This window comes from Vulpes vulpes, chromosome 1 (genome assembly GCF_048418805.1).
Source record: "Vulpes vulpes isolate BD-2025 chromosome 1, VulVul3, whole genome shotgun sequence".
Lineage (NCBI taxonomy): Eukaryota > Metazoa > Chordata > Mammalia > Carnivora > Canidae > Vulpes > Vulpes vulpes.
The window spans coordinates 76,556,319-76,571,416 of NC_132780.1; the positions used below are offsets into that span (position 1 = coordinate 76,556,319).

The following is a 15,098-nucleotide window of genomic DNA, read 5'->3' on the forward strand; positions in this document are numbered from 1 at the left end:
CCAGTTAACTTCGATGGAGATGCAGGAGCCAGATAGCTGGAAGGAAGCCAAGATAGCCTCTAGTTTCATTCAATCCACCCATTTTACAGATAAGAATGTGGGCTGAAAGAAATGAAGTAACTAAGAGGTATCCTTCTCAGTGTCCATCTGGCTACATTCTAATAACAAATCTAGTAACACGATAAGATTCTGATGAGTAAGAGAGAGAAAAGTCAAACCGTATCACTATACTTGAAGTAAATTGCACTGTCCACATAGATAGTGTGGCTGTTCATATAAAAATAACTGAAGTGGGGGTGTCTGGGTTGCTCAGTCCGTTGAGCTTCTGACTCTTGGTTTTGGTTCTCATGGGTCATGAGATCAAACCCCATGTCTGGCTCTCCACTCAGCAGGGAGTCAGCTTGGGATTCTCTCTCTCTTCCTCTGCCCCACTCTCTCTCTCTCTCTCAAATAAAGAAATAAATCTTTAAAAATAATTTAGTGTGTAAAGGAAAAATAGAATATACCATGTCTGAAAAATGCAAAATCAGTATCTCTCTGGGTATCTACCAAGTCCCAGCAGCTGTGGAGTTGGTGGGTGGGATACCTTTAGTTCTGAGCCAAGATCACAGTAAAATTAGGGTCGGGCCTCAGAGGAAATCAAACGTTTAGATAAACCAAATGGGCACAAGTAGTTTTCCCTCTGAGAATTCCTGAGATAAATAAAATAAGATATTCTACTTTTTAACTTCTACCTGTAAGAAAGGAAACAAAATGGAGACCATTGGAGCAAAGGAACATTTCAGACGTGACTTTTAATGTACGTGAAAAAAAGCTGGAGAGAGTAGTTTTCAGTACGTTCCCTCAGGAGCTACCTCTTAAACAGCATCTTGGGTTTTCCTATACTACTTCATTAAATCTCCTCAGCTCTGTTATGGGAGACCTGGCAATAAGAATAAATAAATAGTTCGATATCTTTGCTCATTCAATAAATGTACTTAAATCTAGTTTAACAGTGTCAAATTCTCATGTGGAAATCAATCTAATAGAAAATAGATTGTGATCAACAACTCCTTACACAGGAGGAGAAAGCCATAGAATGCAGAATATAAAAGACATGGAATCTATCCTTTATTTCCTTTCTGGCTGTCACATGTGGATTATGGAATTGTAAGTGTTGTCACTTAATTTGGCTTGAAGCTCAGTATCTCTGTAAAATGGGGACAGCTCTACTCTGTCTGGAGTGTTTTAGTCCATGGAGACTTGAGGACAACCAGAGGCAGAGGGGTAAGGGTAAAGGGGTGGGGAGCACAGGGAGAGTGGCCAGCCACCTGCAACAGAGACTCCAAAGGTTGCAATTAGTCTCAGGAGCTATTTGACTCTAAAGACGCTCAGGGAACCATTCAAAGAGTTTTAACTAAGCCCACAGTAGAAATTGGTTTCCAGTAAAGTATAACAATTATTAATCAGTGAAAAGAAGCAATATAACTTAAAGGTCAAACATAGGGCTCTGTATTTGGGCAAACAGGGTTTTATCTCACCTTTGCCTTTGGTGAACAATAAGTGCCATAACTTTTTGAATACTGGTCTGTCAAATGGCATTAAAACTAATACCTGAGAATTAAATGAGATAATACACCCAAAGTATTCATAACGGTATTGGAGGTTAGTAAATTTTGGATATATTAGCAATGAGAAATATGATGTTTTAAAAAATACTTTAAGATAATTATCAGAAATTAGAAATTAGGAATAGTGCTGAACATATTTGTGTCCAGTTTAGCAAATAGTTTCCATTTTATATTTAACATATTGGGAGTGATGGCTACTAGACAAAACTTTTCTAGCTTTGTTAACACTGAGACTAAACAAGGCAACCCCTTCATAGACACGGCCACATTTATTGACAAATGGAACATAAGGAAGAAATACAATGTCTTTTTGGTGCTACCGGTACCATACCCATAAGTACCATACCCATAAGAAGGCAGTCAACACCATGGACTCAGAAATACCATCGTGCTTTGCCTTCTTAGGTGAGCTTCAACCAACAGCATATTGGAATTGATTTCTAACTTGAAGGTTGAAAGAAAATATGCAAAAAAAAAATGAATTAGCAGAGAAAACACTACTCCAACAATGTTGCATTTACAGACAACCTCCTGACCCTTTGTCCTTTTCTGGAAGCTCATTGTCACTCAGCAAATTCTTATGAAGCACATACTGGTGGTAAGCAACGTGCCAAGTGTTGAGGTTACAAGATGAAAAAGTCTTGAGGCATCAGAGTCCATTGGGCAACTTAGATGCAAATAAGTATTCATTAACAATAATGTCTGGGAAATGTTACAATCAAATATTTGCTGTATCATTGGCAACATTGGTGCCTGTGGAATTGGAAGATACTTGATAGAAAACAACTTTTGAGTTGGGTCTTAGAGCATGAAAACAACTTTGCAGGGCAGAAAAGGGAATGGCTCTGATCAAAGAAACTTGGGACAGAGAGTAAAACTAAATAGCAGATGGTATTGCTAAATAAATCTATTAGGACCAGAGGACCAAAATGCCACCAACATTCTCAGAAGTTTCTGCTGTTACTTTTTCTTTCAATCCCCACACCTCAACCCACAATGTACAACCATAGAAGTTTCCAGAATTTGCCTACAATGCATAGAGACTGCATAATAGTAGTAGTCACTGCTGCTTTTCATGGTGGAAGGGAAAAAAAGATAATCAAATGGGAAGTTATCTACACCCTGGGTCATAAATTCTCATTTCACACTTGAATCTGATCCCAGTGGCCGGTATCAACAGGTTACCCAATAGGGCTTTCATTTGCAGGAAAAGCACCAGGAGGAGGTCCTTGTCTAGATGTTGTGACTATTAGCTTCCCCACAGATTTTACAAGACAGGAGAGAGTGGCATTGGGCACAGGCTCTTCAGGCTAAATGATGCTGTGTTCCTGAGCTTGTTCTCATCATTTAGAATTTAGACATCACCAGTTCTCAGAATGAGAAAGCTGAGTTTTCTTCTTAAGAATATACAGAGAGAGGGATGCCTGAGTGGCTGAGTGGTTGAGCATCTGCCTTTGGCTCAGAGTGTGATCCTGGAGTCCCGAGATTGAGTCCCACATCAGGCTCCCTGAAGGGAGTCTGCTTCTCCCTCTGCCTATGTCTCTGCCTCTCTCTCTCTCTCATGAATAAATAAATAAAATCATTTTAAAAAAAGAATATACAGAGAGGATTAGTTCTATAAATACTAGCTTATTTTGATGCTCTAGGAATAATATGTGCAAAGATATTGTGTATATGTGTATGTGTACAGGTAAATATACATATACTCTGAAATATATAAAGGAAGAATAGAAAGTATAATGGCTGAAAGAGAACAAAAACTCTTCCCTGGTATCTATCACCTACTTCAAATGCACATATGCCCATGTATTCTAGAATACTGCTTTGTGATTTCTATAATAATGCTCTGTGATTTCTTGGAAAACATATTACATAAATATATAAAATATGGAATCTATATACATGCATGTAAAACAGAACATGTTCTACATATAATATGGAATTATATATTGGAACATATATAAAATTATGTTGTGATATCCTAATACCTATTCCACTTGCAGAATGAACATATATTGATAATTAAATTATGAGGAATTGAGATTTACTCTATTTCTTCATATAATTAAAGTGAATGTGGTGAATCACAGAGTACCTTTAGAACTATTCAATCCACTCCATCCAAGACGCTGTGAAAGATGCACAAATAAATCACTCTTTCGAGATCACAAAAACCAGAACAGAGAAACTTAACCATAGAGGCATTGAGTTTTTGAGTAGCCACAAAGGAAGAAATCCGTATAGCGCGTTTCTGATGTCATCTCCTCAACCGTAGCCATCCACATCGTGGCACATTTGTGCAACCTGCAGCGTTACCACTGGAGCCAGTCAGCTGAAGTACAGGGCCTTCCGGCTACACTTTCCAAACTTGGCAATGCCCCAAATGAGAGCTACCTCAACCCCATCCGGACCTTCCACACAGTGAGTCCTTCCTTGTATGCTACCTAGTTTCTCATCTGAAAAACCCTTCATTTTCCGATCGCTTTATCAGGAACACTGTGTTTCAAAAGCTATTAATAAAAGAGCTGGAGAGAAGTTTCTGCCAAATGTTAATATCAATTTCACCATTTTTTTAAAAAGCTATTTTTTCATAAAAGTTGCTAAGAGGTTATGAACAAGAAGAAAAACTGATGCCACTTTATCCATTTAAATCAAAACATAATAAATAAACCTAAACAGGAAATGCGGTAACCTGTTAAAACCTTAATATTTTAAATTTTAAAACAGCTCATGATTAGATATTTTTTCCTTGATGCTAGAATCAAAGAATGTGAAGTGCCATCTAAATCCAGGGATTATAAATTGGATGTCTTCATTTTCAATTTGCAAATTGCTTTTGGATCTCTTCTCCTGTGTCATATTTTGGCACACATGTGCCTGGCTGGTTTGCCAAATCTGATACTGGGCAAAGTAGCTAATTTAATAATCAGACCTGCATGGCTAGTGACATCATTAACACTAATTACCTGTGTGCACAGAGTGACAGCACATGTGGGAAACAAAAACAAAATTAGAAATGTAGCTCCAGAAATCCACCTGTAGAGATTAAGACTTTGCTCTCCCTTTATCTACCTCCTACCCCTCTTTCCCTGGTTAATCAAAATATTGGATCATGTACTGACCTATTAGACTAGGCATCCAGTATGTTGAATAGGCTAAAAAATTGGTATTGTTCTTGAAGAACCCAAAGACAATGCACTCCAGCAATTGAAATGTCTCTGTTAACCTCGGAGCCACCTTTTTCGTGACCGTTTTGCCCGTGCAGCCTTATTTGAAGAAGCAAAATTCAAAGTCTCTTTGGGGGAAATTCTTCCTTGGCATGTCCCTAATTTATCCTAAGATGACTTCCAATATCTGACCATTGATCAAATAGAGCTACATTTTCTTAGCGGACAACAATCAGAAGCACAAGTTTCAAAGTTATAAATCAAAAACACAGATGCCCTAAGCCTGTGGGAAGGCCTTTGGGGTCACTCATTTGAGCCGCAATATTTATTTTGGCACTTGCTGGGGTTAACTCTTTTTTTTCCCCACTAGGCTCTGGAAAGCTCATTGTTATAGACAGCCGAGAATAAGCCTCAATGTTTTGAAAAGACCATACAGTGAACAGTATTTATTATAAGTACTTTTAAAGCAATTTAACAAGATAATTAAGTTATTCCCAATATAGTTATCTCAAAATTTTAAAAGCAATATACTATGTAAGTGCTAATTAAGTTCAAGAAACCCTCTACTTTGGGGTATTTGGAGAAAGATCAATAATACAAATTGGTACATTCGGAGAAAATATCTGTAACACAAAGTGTACGTTATAGAGTATTTCTAAAGAGATGTAATGGGATTATTTTAGAGGATACGTGGCAACTCACACTAGTCTATAAAAATATGTTGCAAGAAAGGGGAAGTGGGGATTTGCTTTAATAAGCAAAGAAGGATGATTTGAAATTAGCACATCCTATGATATAAACGGATTTCTAAAATGCCTGAGTACACTTGAAAAAAAAAATCTTTTAAACGTTTTAGACATTCCCCTCCCAATTTTATTTCAACTATTTGCTCTATGAAGAAAAAAAAATAAACAAGGAGAAGTCCCTATTCAAATTACCTTGAGATCTCAAAGCAGCCCAAATTAATGAGATTTTACTGACAAAAGATACAGTGTGAGTTTATTGAGCTCACGGTCGTCTCAACGATAGTAACACAACGTATGAATACTAATGACTTGGCAAGAGTATGGAAAACTCACAGTAAATACAAAGTGCTTTGTGATTCATATTCTAAAAGGCTATTTAACCATCCCTTGCACTCATGGGTCAGAAATTCAGCCTTTTGGCAGTGTCTACCAGATAAGAATAGCTGTATCTTTATTGATCACCTAGGATTTACAAAGCCATACTCCAAGCCTCCTGAGGTGGCATGAAAGAAATGCAAGTCATGGTCCTTCCAATTAAAAAGCAAGAGCAAGGAATAACTACCAGGGGAACAGAATGTGCAGCTGCTTTATTAGGAATGCCTCAGAGGAATCTCTCTAAAAAAAGTGTTTATTAATGTTAAAATGCAATTAAGCATGGAAATCCACATTTTTATTTTAAAGAGTCAAAATTTGAGACTTGGATTTATTTTGCAGTATTTTATCTTAAGATGCATTTTCATATATTGCCTTAATTTCAATTCAGCATAATAACTTTGACAGAAAGGTTGATTTACACAGATGGAAAACATGTAAGTGATTCAATGGCATTTGATGAAATTGGAGCAAAGCAAATGTCTGCCATCAAATGGGACAAAGGAAAGGACAAGGAAGCTCCCTTCTTGAGTCATACAGGGACCCTTTTTGAAACTAATATGTTCCTGATTAGAACATTTTGAATTACTCCCTGCTTGGACTTTCAAGTATTGACCTTAAAATGGAAAAACATAACTAAGACATTAATGTCATGATGCTTGTTTCTTTTAGAACACCATTACTGAATTACTAACAACAATTGCGGGTGTTACTGGCCTGATCATCTCTCTGGCTTTAGTCTTGATCATGACCTCTTCCACCGAGTCCATCAGACAGGTCTCATATGAGTTGTTCTGGTACACACACCATGTGTTTATCATCTTCTTTATTGGTCTGGCTATCCATGGGGCCGGGTAAGTCCATACTGTGCTCAGAGGGTAAGATTTTATGTCTGTGAACCTCAAAATCATCTTAGAAAGCCCTTTGGGTAGAGGAACATGACTGGCAGGGACTAAAAAATACATAGAGTGTATGGAAAAGAACATTCACCGGGGCAAACATCTTTTTTTTAGTAACCAAAAATAAGCAACCTAGATGGTGAAGTAGTATCTTTATTTTTCTTGCTAACTCTGTTGGGGAATCTTGACGTGTTTATAAGATGCAGAAATGTTAATGAATGCTGGAAAACAATAGATCTGTGTTTCATTCATAACATATTTCCACAATCCAAATTACATGGGATTAGTCAGGATATATATTTCGGACACCCAGATGTCATTTCTGCTTAACCAAACCACCCACTGGGAAGCCCAGTGTGGAGGAGGGAAGAGTGTGCCAGATGGAGCCAAACCTGGGCTCTGCCACTAGTCATCATGGTGGTCACGTGCAAGACCTTTAAATTCTCTGGACCTCAGTTTCCCTGTCTGACTTCTAGAATTCCTTCTTGCCCGAACATCCCATACAATGCCATTAGGGCATTCAATACCTGTCTGAAACTATTAATCTCTACATCAGAAAGATAGAGAAGTCCCTGAACTATAGCACCCTCAAATACAAGGTTTTCAGTTCTTTAAATAGTCTCACAATGACTCTGGACCAACTAACCCATTGATATCTATTCACTACTCTGCCCCACATTAACTATTCCATAAACTGATGCCTTGTTTTTCCATTTCACAATTTTCAGAGCATTATTGTGTGCATGATCCAGTGGACCCCAACAATAGTCCTGTCTAATAAAGATGGTGATGTTATCCCTGTTTCATAAGGGGGAAGCAGGTTCGGGAGGGTTAAGTGATTCACTCAAGGTCCCAGGACAGATAAGTGCCAGAGTCAGACGTAGGGTGCCAGTCTTCAGACAACCCAACCTTTTCTGGAACAGCTCTCTCCTGGCTCACAGGAGACATTCCTCCACACCTGCAGGAATCTGGCACAGGATGTTGCCAAGACCCTGCCTGGCTCTCCAGAAGTTCTTCCTCCACTTTCTGCAGCAGCAGATCCCCTCTCCTGCACCTTTAGCTCCCATTGCAGCTCCCATTGCAGCTCCTATTGCAGCTACTGAGCCTGGGGGAGAGGAGCTGTCTTCTGTCTTCACTGGGAAGAGCATGGCCACAGAGACTGCAGGGCCTTGCCTGGCATACAGGGCAGGGTGACTGTGGGGCTCACCCAGGGCCCTATGGCAGCTCTACATGATTCGCCTCCTCTCTCCTCTTCCCCACACTAACTGCTCCTCCAGCTCAGCCCTCCACTTCTTGAAGGGGGTCACTTTTGCTGCTGCCACTGCCCAAGCCTAAGAGCACCCCACCACCCTCCAGCTTGTCTGACACACAGATAATTGTAGAAGGGAGCAATGTTTCCTGCTCCCCAGGGACATATTTTACCCCAAAAACTGCCAATCTTTCTATTTATCCTTAAAATCCCAGTCAGTCAATGCTGATATTTGTGTTGCTGCCTGGCTAATGGCTTTCTAGTCTCTAAAAGATCAGCGGTTAGCTCTCCTGATGCTTGATCCCTCATCCTGACTCTGTATTTCGGGGAGTAGGATGGATGGTCCCAAAGTGCTCCACCCCCAAGACTGTCAGTCCTCCCTTTCTCTGTGGATTCTTCTCCTGCTACAGGGATACTAACCCCTGTAGCACTTTTAAGAGGCTCTTCATCATCCATATGGGTCTGGAACTCCTCGTCAGAAAAATCATGCATGGACCCCTCTCCCCCAAGTCCCCTCCCCCGCCCCATCCTGCATCCACACAAGAGGATTTCAATGGTCCAGTGTTGCATTGGAGATATTTTTTAATATCCAATAACATTTCATAAGATGAAATATTTTAGTCATTTTAACTTAGTTGAAAGGCTTATTTTGGGATAAGGGCTTCATTTAATCTTCTCAGCTTGAAGTATTCTACAGCTACTGTTTACAGCAAAAAGTAATTTGCAAATTCTATACAAAATGCCAAGTAAAGTAGGATTATTGGAATGTGTTAAAGCCCACTAATCTTTCTATTATGGGATAGCATAGATGAAGACATAATTTTTTTTTAATTTTTAAAAAGATACTGCCTTTGTGAAATGTCCTGAAGTTCCGATAATATGGAGAATGTTACCTAGAGCTTGAGAACTAAGGTGTTAAAAGTTATAGAATCTTTTCCTCTGGTTCCTATTTATTATTCACCCTTCCCATTTCTGGGCATCAATCGCTCAAGGGAGATTCACAGATAGCTATGCTCATCGAACTCAGAGGGATGTTTTGGATGACTTCCACAAAACAGACTGGGACAAAGGCCGCAGTGTCAGCTCTCCAGGTGGAGGTTTGGAGTCCCCAGGGGCACAGGTGCTCCCTCCCCCAGTGCCCAACGATGGGGACTGCTATTCTGCAGGCTACACAGGACGTGAGCACGTGTGATGCTAATGTCTCTCAGTCTGTGAGTACCATGTTCCTCAAAAATAAGCCAATGTGTTTTATTCATAAACATCTAGGAATCGAACAACTCCCAGATTACATGACCTCATTCTTATGCTTTGTAGCCCAGTGCACCAATGGGTAAACCAAGGAACTTATACCAGAGCGACCTATCAAAGGTCAATCAGTATTGCACTCGTGGCAAATATAACATAGCAGGATTACAGGACTCTTGATCCAGTGCTCCATTCATGAAGGCAGACTTCCTTTTCACCCTCAGATTTATCAATGTGGTCCTGAGGATGCACTTCACACTGACCTATTTTGACCCTGTCAAACATTAGGCCTGCTAGTGGTCACTGAGGGGGAGGGGGGAAATATATCATTATTCTGGGCACTTCTTCTGACTTCTTCACTTGAAAACTTCTAGGTGCTCGGAAACAAACCAATAAGGGTAGAAGTTAAATAAATCTGCCAAAGACCCAAATAGTACAAAGTTAGCCAATTAGCCCGAATCAGCAATCAGGACGAGATGTAACCTAATTAAATTCAACAGTCTACAAAAGGATGTGTTCAAACAATTTCCCTTCATTATGAATTCTCTAATATAGACACTTTCAATTTAACACAGGATACCGCAGAGGGGCACTTCTTTTCTGGGATCTTCAAAGTTACTTGAAGCTTCTTAAATTCCTATTTTTAAAGACGCTGAGAGAAATGAATGACAGCCTGAGTTTCAAGACAGTTGAAGTGTTACTCCAGAGCCCAGTGTAGAATATATATCTGTGGTATCACAAGACTGCACAAAATCAATTTTAAATTTTTAGGTTCTGTTTTGTTTTGTTTTAATGGCAAGTCGGATTGTTCGAGGCCAAACTCCTGAGAGTCAGCTGCTGCACAACGTCACTTTCTGTAGAGACCACCATGCTCAATGGCAGAAGATGGCCCAGTGCCCCATGCCTCAATTTTCTGGCAAGGAGCCTTCGGTAAGACTGAACCCAAGAGCTTTGTAAAAATAACTGTCTCCATCTTTAAAAAAAAAAAAAACCTAGAGTTTTATGTGCTTGAGAAAGGAACAACCCATGTCACCACTAGACAAAGCCTACTCTTTATTAAGTGTGCTAATGGAGAAATCTAGTTATGGATCATTTTAAAAGAGGTTTACTGCCAAAAAGCATTCTGTCCATTTTGAAATGTGCTCTTCCATTCATGGTTAAATGTGGATGTCTGTCATGGTGGAATGCACAGCACTGCAAGCACTGACCATGTCTCTGGCTTGCCACCCTCTCTTTGCTCAGCAAGCTCTGCTCCCTCTCCCCCTGCAGAACTGCCTTCTCCATTCTGGGAATTAATAGCACCACCTCTCCAACAAATGTTAAGCAATAACCAAATGAGAAGCTTGCCCTCTTTATTGAGCTTGCCTTCTTGCATTCTACAACTTTGGGGATCAAAAAAAGTGGGGTAGTAAATGCATTTACTTCCTATCCTAATTAAGCTCTCATGACTGCAATAATGACATTAGACAAAAAGAGACCTAATTCATTAGAGTAGATGATAATGTCCACAAAATCTCAAAAATAAGATTTCCCGGGCATGTTGTCATCATTACAGTTTGTGGTATAGGTAAGTAGAAATAATGACCTTATTTGGTCTCCTCGGGTTTCTTCGAACAATGCAAACCCTGGAGCAGCTGGGTGATGCACAAAAGCAAATAAATGAAGCCAGCAGATCAAAACTAGAAGGAAACAGTGTCATTAAAATATGTGTCATTAAAAATGGGATAATAGTATGTAAATGCTGGGGATTCGGGAAATGAAGTCATCAACTTATGAAGACTGTAGTGATGGACTTTTTCTAAAATCCTCGAATATATTACATCAAGCACTGGATTTTAAAAGTGAAAACTGCCAGGAGGAATGTTTAAAACTGAGAGAACTGGAATAGATGTGCCCATTAGACTGTGGTTCTTTTAATGGTCAGTATAGATTGTCTCTGCCTTAAACTCAACTATCGGTAGCCACGACCCAGCCTGCATATTAATGAGGAACACGGATGCCTCTCTAAAATCTTCAGCTACAGCGTCTCCATAAAAAAAAAAAAAAAAAAAAAAAAAAAAAAAAATCAATACTCTCCCACACCTCATGAATACAGACCAGAGCCTGCTCCAGCAGTGTATGCTGACATTAATTATTATTAAAAGGGGGGAACTTACCCATCTCTCTGTTAACTCTCCCCTGCTACACCTCCTTGCACACCCAAACTCATGTTGTCACTCTTTCTCATTATTTTTAATGGATCCTGATTCAAAGCATGTGTGGGCTGTGCAATTACTGCTTGGCTGAATGTACAATATTCTCTCTGATGTCTTATAGACACTGAATCCAGAAGGCATCCCAAGGACAAGGAAGGGCTCCTGCGCTTCACTGCACCACATCTACCCGTCGTTTCCTCTTTGCCTCTCCTAACTGCCTTTTCATAGTACTTTCATCAATAGAACATTTATCAATTCACCTTCAGTGATGCACTACCGCCCATATTAGGATAGAGAACGCTTTGTACATCACCGTGTAGACAAGGAACTGATCAAGGGAACCAATTATACCCTCAGTCCCCTTCTGTCTCAGACTCACGGACACATACAAAGCTCCAGAGGCTAGAGCTGCTGTTCTCAAAAGAAATCTAGTCTTCCTTAGCCAAAGAAACACCTATTTCACTTAAATACAACATCAACAAGTGACAATAATAATAATAATAATAATAATAATAAAGCTAACACTTTGTAAATTATTAGGGCATGATGTCAACAGTACAAGAGGGAGTTTTAACTGAGGTAGAGTCAGTGAAGCAAACTTTTTTTAAACGGCTGGTACGTGCTTGGGGTTGCACTAGACACAAGATGCAGAGACATGGTTCCTTCCCCTGGAAATCTTACTGTCTAGAAAAAGAGGCCATTTATAAACACACACATAAAAATAAAATCAGAACCAGCATGTCCTTATTTTGTGATGGGAATGAAAAACCAGGAGTGAAAATGGAAGAAACAAGTTTCATTATTGCAGCTTTTAAATCAATGTAACTTTATTTCTCTCATAAAATATTCACTGTACCATGACTTTTTGAGTATTTTTGTAGAAGAAAAAATAAAGTAAAGAAGCCATAGTGTATCTTAGCATTAGAGAAATGTAGACACTAAATACCCCTGCCCCTTTACTTAATAGATGGAGGACTTGTGGCCCAAATTTTAGTTTCTTCCCTGTGGTCATCAAGGGCATTCCCAGGAAAGTCACATCAAGAACCCAGAGCTTCGACTCTGTGGCCATGAGCTTTCATCTCTACTCTCTTCAACATTCATTCTAAAACTCTGGCCTCCTCCCAGCCCTCACTTTGCCTGCTGTCTGCTGTTCTTTATGAGAACATACCCCTAACATTATATTTACCTCCATGAATAAAGCTAAAATATTTAAGAGGCTGAAAGAAACCCAACTAATATTTTTCTCCAACTCTCACATTTTACAAAACAGAAAATCTGAACAAAAAAGGCCCAAGATTTGCTGCAAGGCATTGGTGGAGGGATGGTAACCCCCGGACCAGAAGCCAGGTCTTCTGAGATTCAGTTCAGGTTCTACCTCACACATGGCTTCCCGTGCTCTGGGACATGGCCTCCTGTCTTTACTTACTCTTGTCCATCCTGGTCATTGCTTCAGAACAACATAATGTTCACTTCTGGCCACCCTTATCCCTCACTCCCTAACCTCTAGAGGCTCCAGGAATATCACAGTATAACTAAACTGGGCTTTCTCCTCCTGGCCATTTTATACACTAGCAATAGAGCCAAGGATTAATAGCTTGCATTCTCCTTCCTGACTAACCGTACAAGGAAAAATAATCCATTCTATTCTATCAACATGGAAGAATCAGAGACCATGACTGATTTGACACCACCAAAATGAAGTGTGTGATGTCTAAAACTTTCTAAAATGGGCATGGAAGATTATTTGTAAAAGTACATGGAGACTATGTGACTGTTTTTCCAAATATCGCTCTAAGCTTACATAGAAAGAATTGCATTCTTGCTCTCATTTCTGTAAATATCCAAACCAATTCTCAAAACACTTTGTGGTTCATTCAAGCATAAGAGACCAAAGGATTCATTCCCGTGGTCCAACCCCATCCTTCATGCCTACCCCCTCCTATCTTCTCCCTTACTCCACTCATCATACTGCCTCACCCGCAGCATAGGTGGACTTTCTTCTCGCTGCGATTCTGAACATGAGGCAGAAGAGTAAGGGGGTCAAATTGTTTTGTGTTTCCTGCATAAATTGAGCCTTTATCATGTACGCAAGAGGCTCCCAGGGAAAGAGCAAGGAGGATTGGCGTAGGTGAGAAGAGGTGCCATGCAAACAGATCCAGCAGTAAACAAAAGAGAAATAAACAAGAAAGATTACAGTAGTAGAAATAACACTGAAGGGCTTGTGACCTGTCAACAGAACACGAAACAAGATAATGGGTAAGAGAGTAATGAGCAACAAAGATGGTGAGTCAGCCAAAAAGGGTTTAGTGAACATGAGTTCATAAGAGCGAGACATCCTTCCAGCTCCTCAGGTAGTGTGCTAGCAGGAAGGTCACAGTGCATTTGGAATCCCAAGCAGAGAATTTAGGGAAATTGCAAAAGGCTTGAGTTCCAGTCATGGCTCCCCAGGACAGAATTATGACTCCCTACACAACTTTACTCATTCCCACAAAGCCAGGTTTTTATCTTCTTTAAAGGAAGAATTAAATGAGACTTCAAAGAACCCTTAACATCCTAAACTTCAATGAATGACCCATTCTGTAATGTTTTGTAAAACAAGGGTCAGTACTAATGTCAGCATTGGACAGAAAAAAACACAATTACATGGTAAGCGCACCAGCCAGGTGGTCAGACTCCTCTGGGGTCATGTTCTTCTGGTGCACCTACTTACCTTTGTGACGTGGACAATCTGTTTGATCTCGCTGACCCTCAGTTTCCTCTTCTGTAAAACAAAGAGAATACCAACCATGTGCCTTGTAGGGCTGTTTGGTATCAGATCTAGTATAAGTCTTCATTTTAAGTTCCCATTCCTTCCCTCCCAGGTTAAGAGGACACCCTATGTTTGTTCACAGCCACTGGTACAAGACTACCCTGCTGGTAAACTGATCATCAGTAATAGAGATTATTCTCATAAAAGGTTAACATAGGATGGGATTTATTAAGAATGGAAAGCTTCATTGTCACAATTGTCCAGAAGATGATTTTGGTCTGATTCTGTAAACCTATGTTTAGAGTTCTGAGACACTACCTTTATGTTTTATTCTTGACGACATTGGATATGCATGCATGTGTGAGTGTGTGTGTATGTGGGTGTGGGTGTGGGTGCTTCTTCAGGCAGCCCCCCAAGTTGTGACGCATTGTTGGCCCAAAAAATTACTGCCCAAAATGTTTTTATTTAATTCTCCTAATTCTCTCTCTTTATTTAAATTTAAATCCTCTCTAATTTATTTAATTCTCTCTGTTTTGGCTCAAGAATGTAGCTCTGTAAGCCTTTGACTTTGGCTGAGTTGGGAACATTTATGACCCTATTGTATGTAACGTAAACATCAATCTGCTTTCCTATTTCTTTGCAAATTCAATTATTTCTAATTACATAAAGGCATCATTGATCAAGTAAGCATAAAAACCAATACAGAAGAGTTTAATCTCTTAAATAAGCTTGTAGACTTCAAGGAATAATTGAGTGTTATAGTATTTAATACAAGGAGGTATCTTTATTGTTGATAACTGGCCCAAAGTTAAAGGAAAATGTCTGAATCCCATCATGTTATGTATTGATTTGGTTGAAATTGAAAA

At 39.6% G+C, this 15,098-nt stretch overlaps 1 protein-coding gene and 1 long non-coding RNA gene across 2 annotated transcripts in view; one reads left to right on the top strand and one right to left on the bottom strand.

Annotated features, from left to right (window-relative positions):
- The window catches only part of LOC112935132 (uncharacterized), a 94,795-nt gene that overhangs the window by 73,595 nt on the left and 6,102 nt on the right, over positions 1–15,098 (bottom strand). Inside the window, exon 2 of the long non-coding RNA XR_003238119.2 lies at positions 14,194–14,244. This is a non-coding gene — a long non-coding RNA (uncharacterized lncRNA). The remainder of the gene's footprint in view (positions 1–14,193; positions 14,245–15,098) is intronic.
- The window catches only part of NOX3 (NADPH oxidase 3), a 59,385-nt gene that overhangs the window by 7,006 nt on the left and 37,281 nt on the right, over positions 1–15,098 (top strand). The window contains exons 5-7 of the mRNA XM_026018733.2: positions 3,886–4,031; positions 6,568–6,749; positions 10,089–10,218. Of these exons, the coding sequence (XP_025874518.1) occupies positions 3,886–4,031; positions 6,568–6,749; positions 10,089–10,218 (458 nt within the window). The remainder of the gene's footprint in view (positions 1–3,885; positions 4,032–6,567; positions 6,750–10,088; positions 10,219–15,098) is intronic.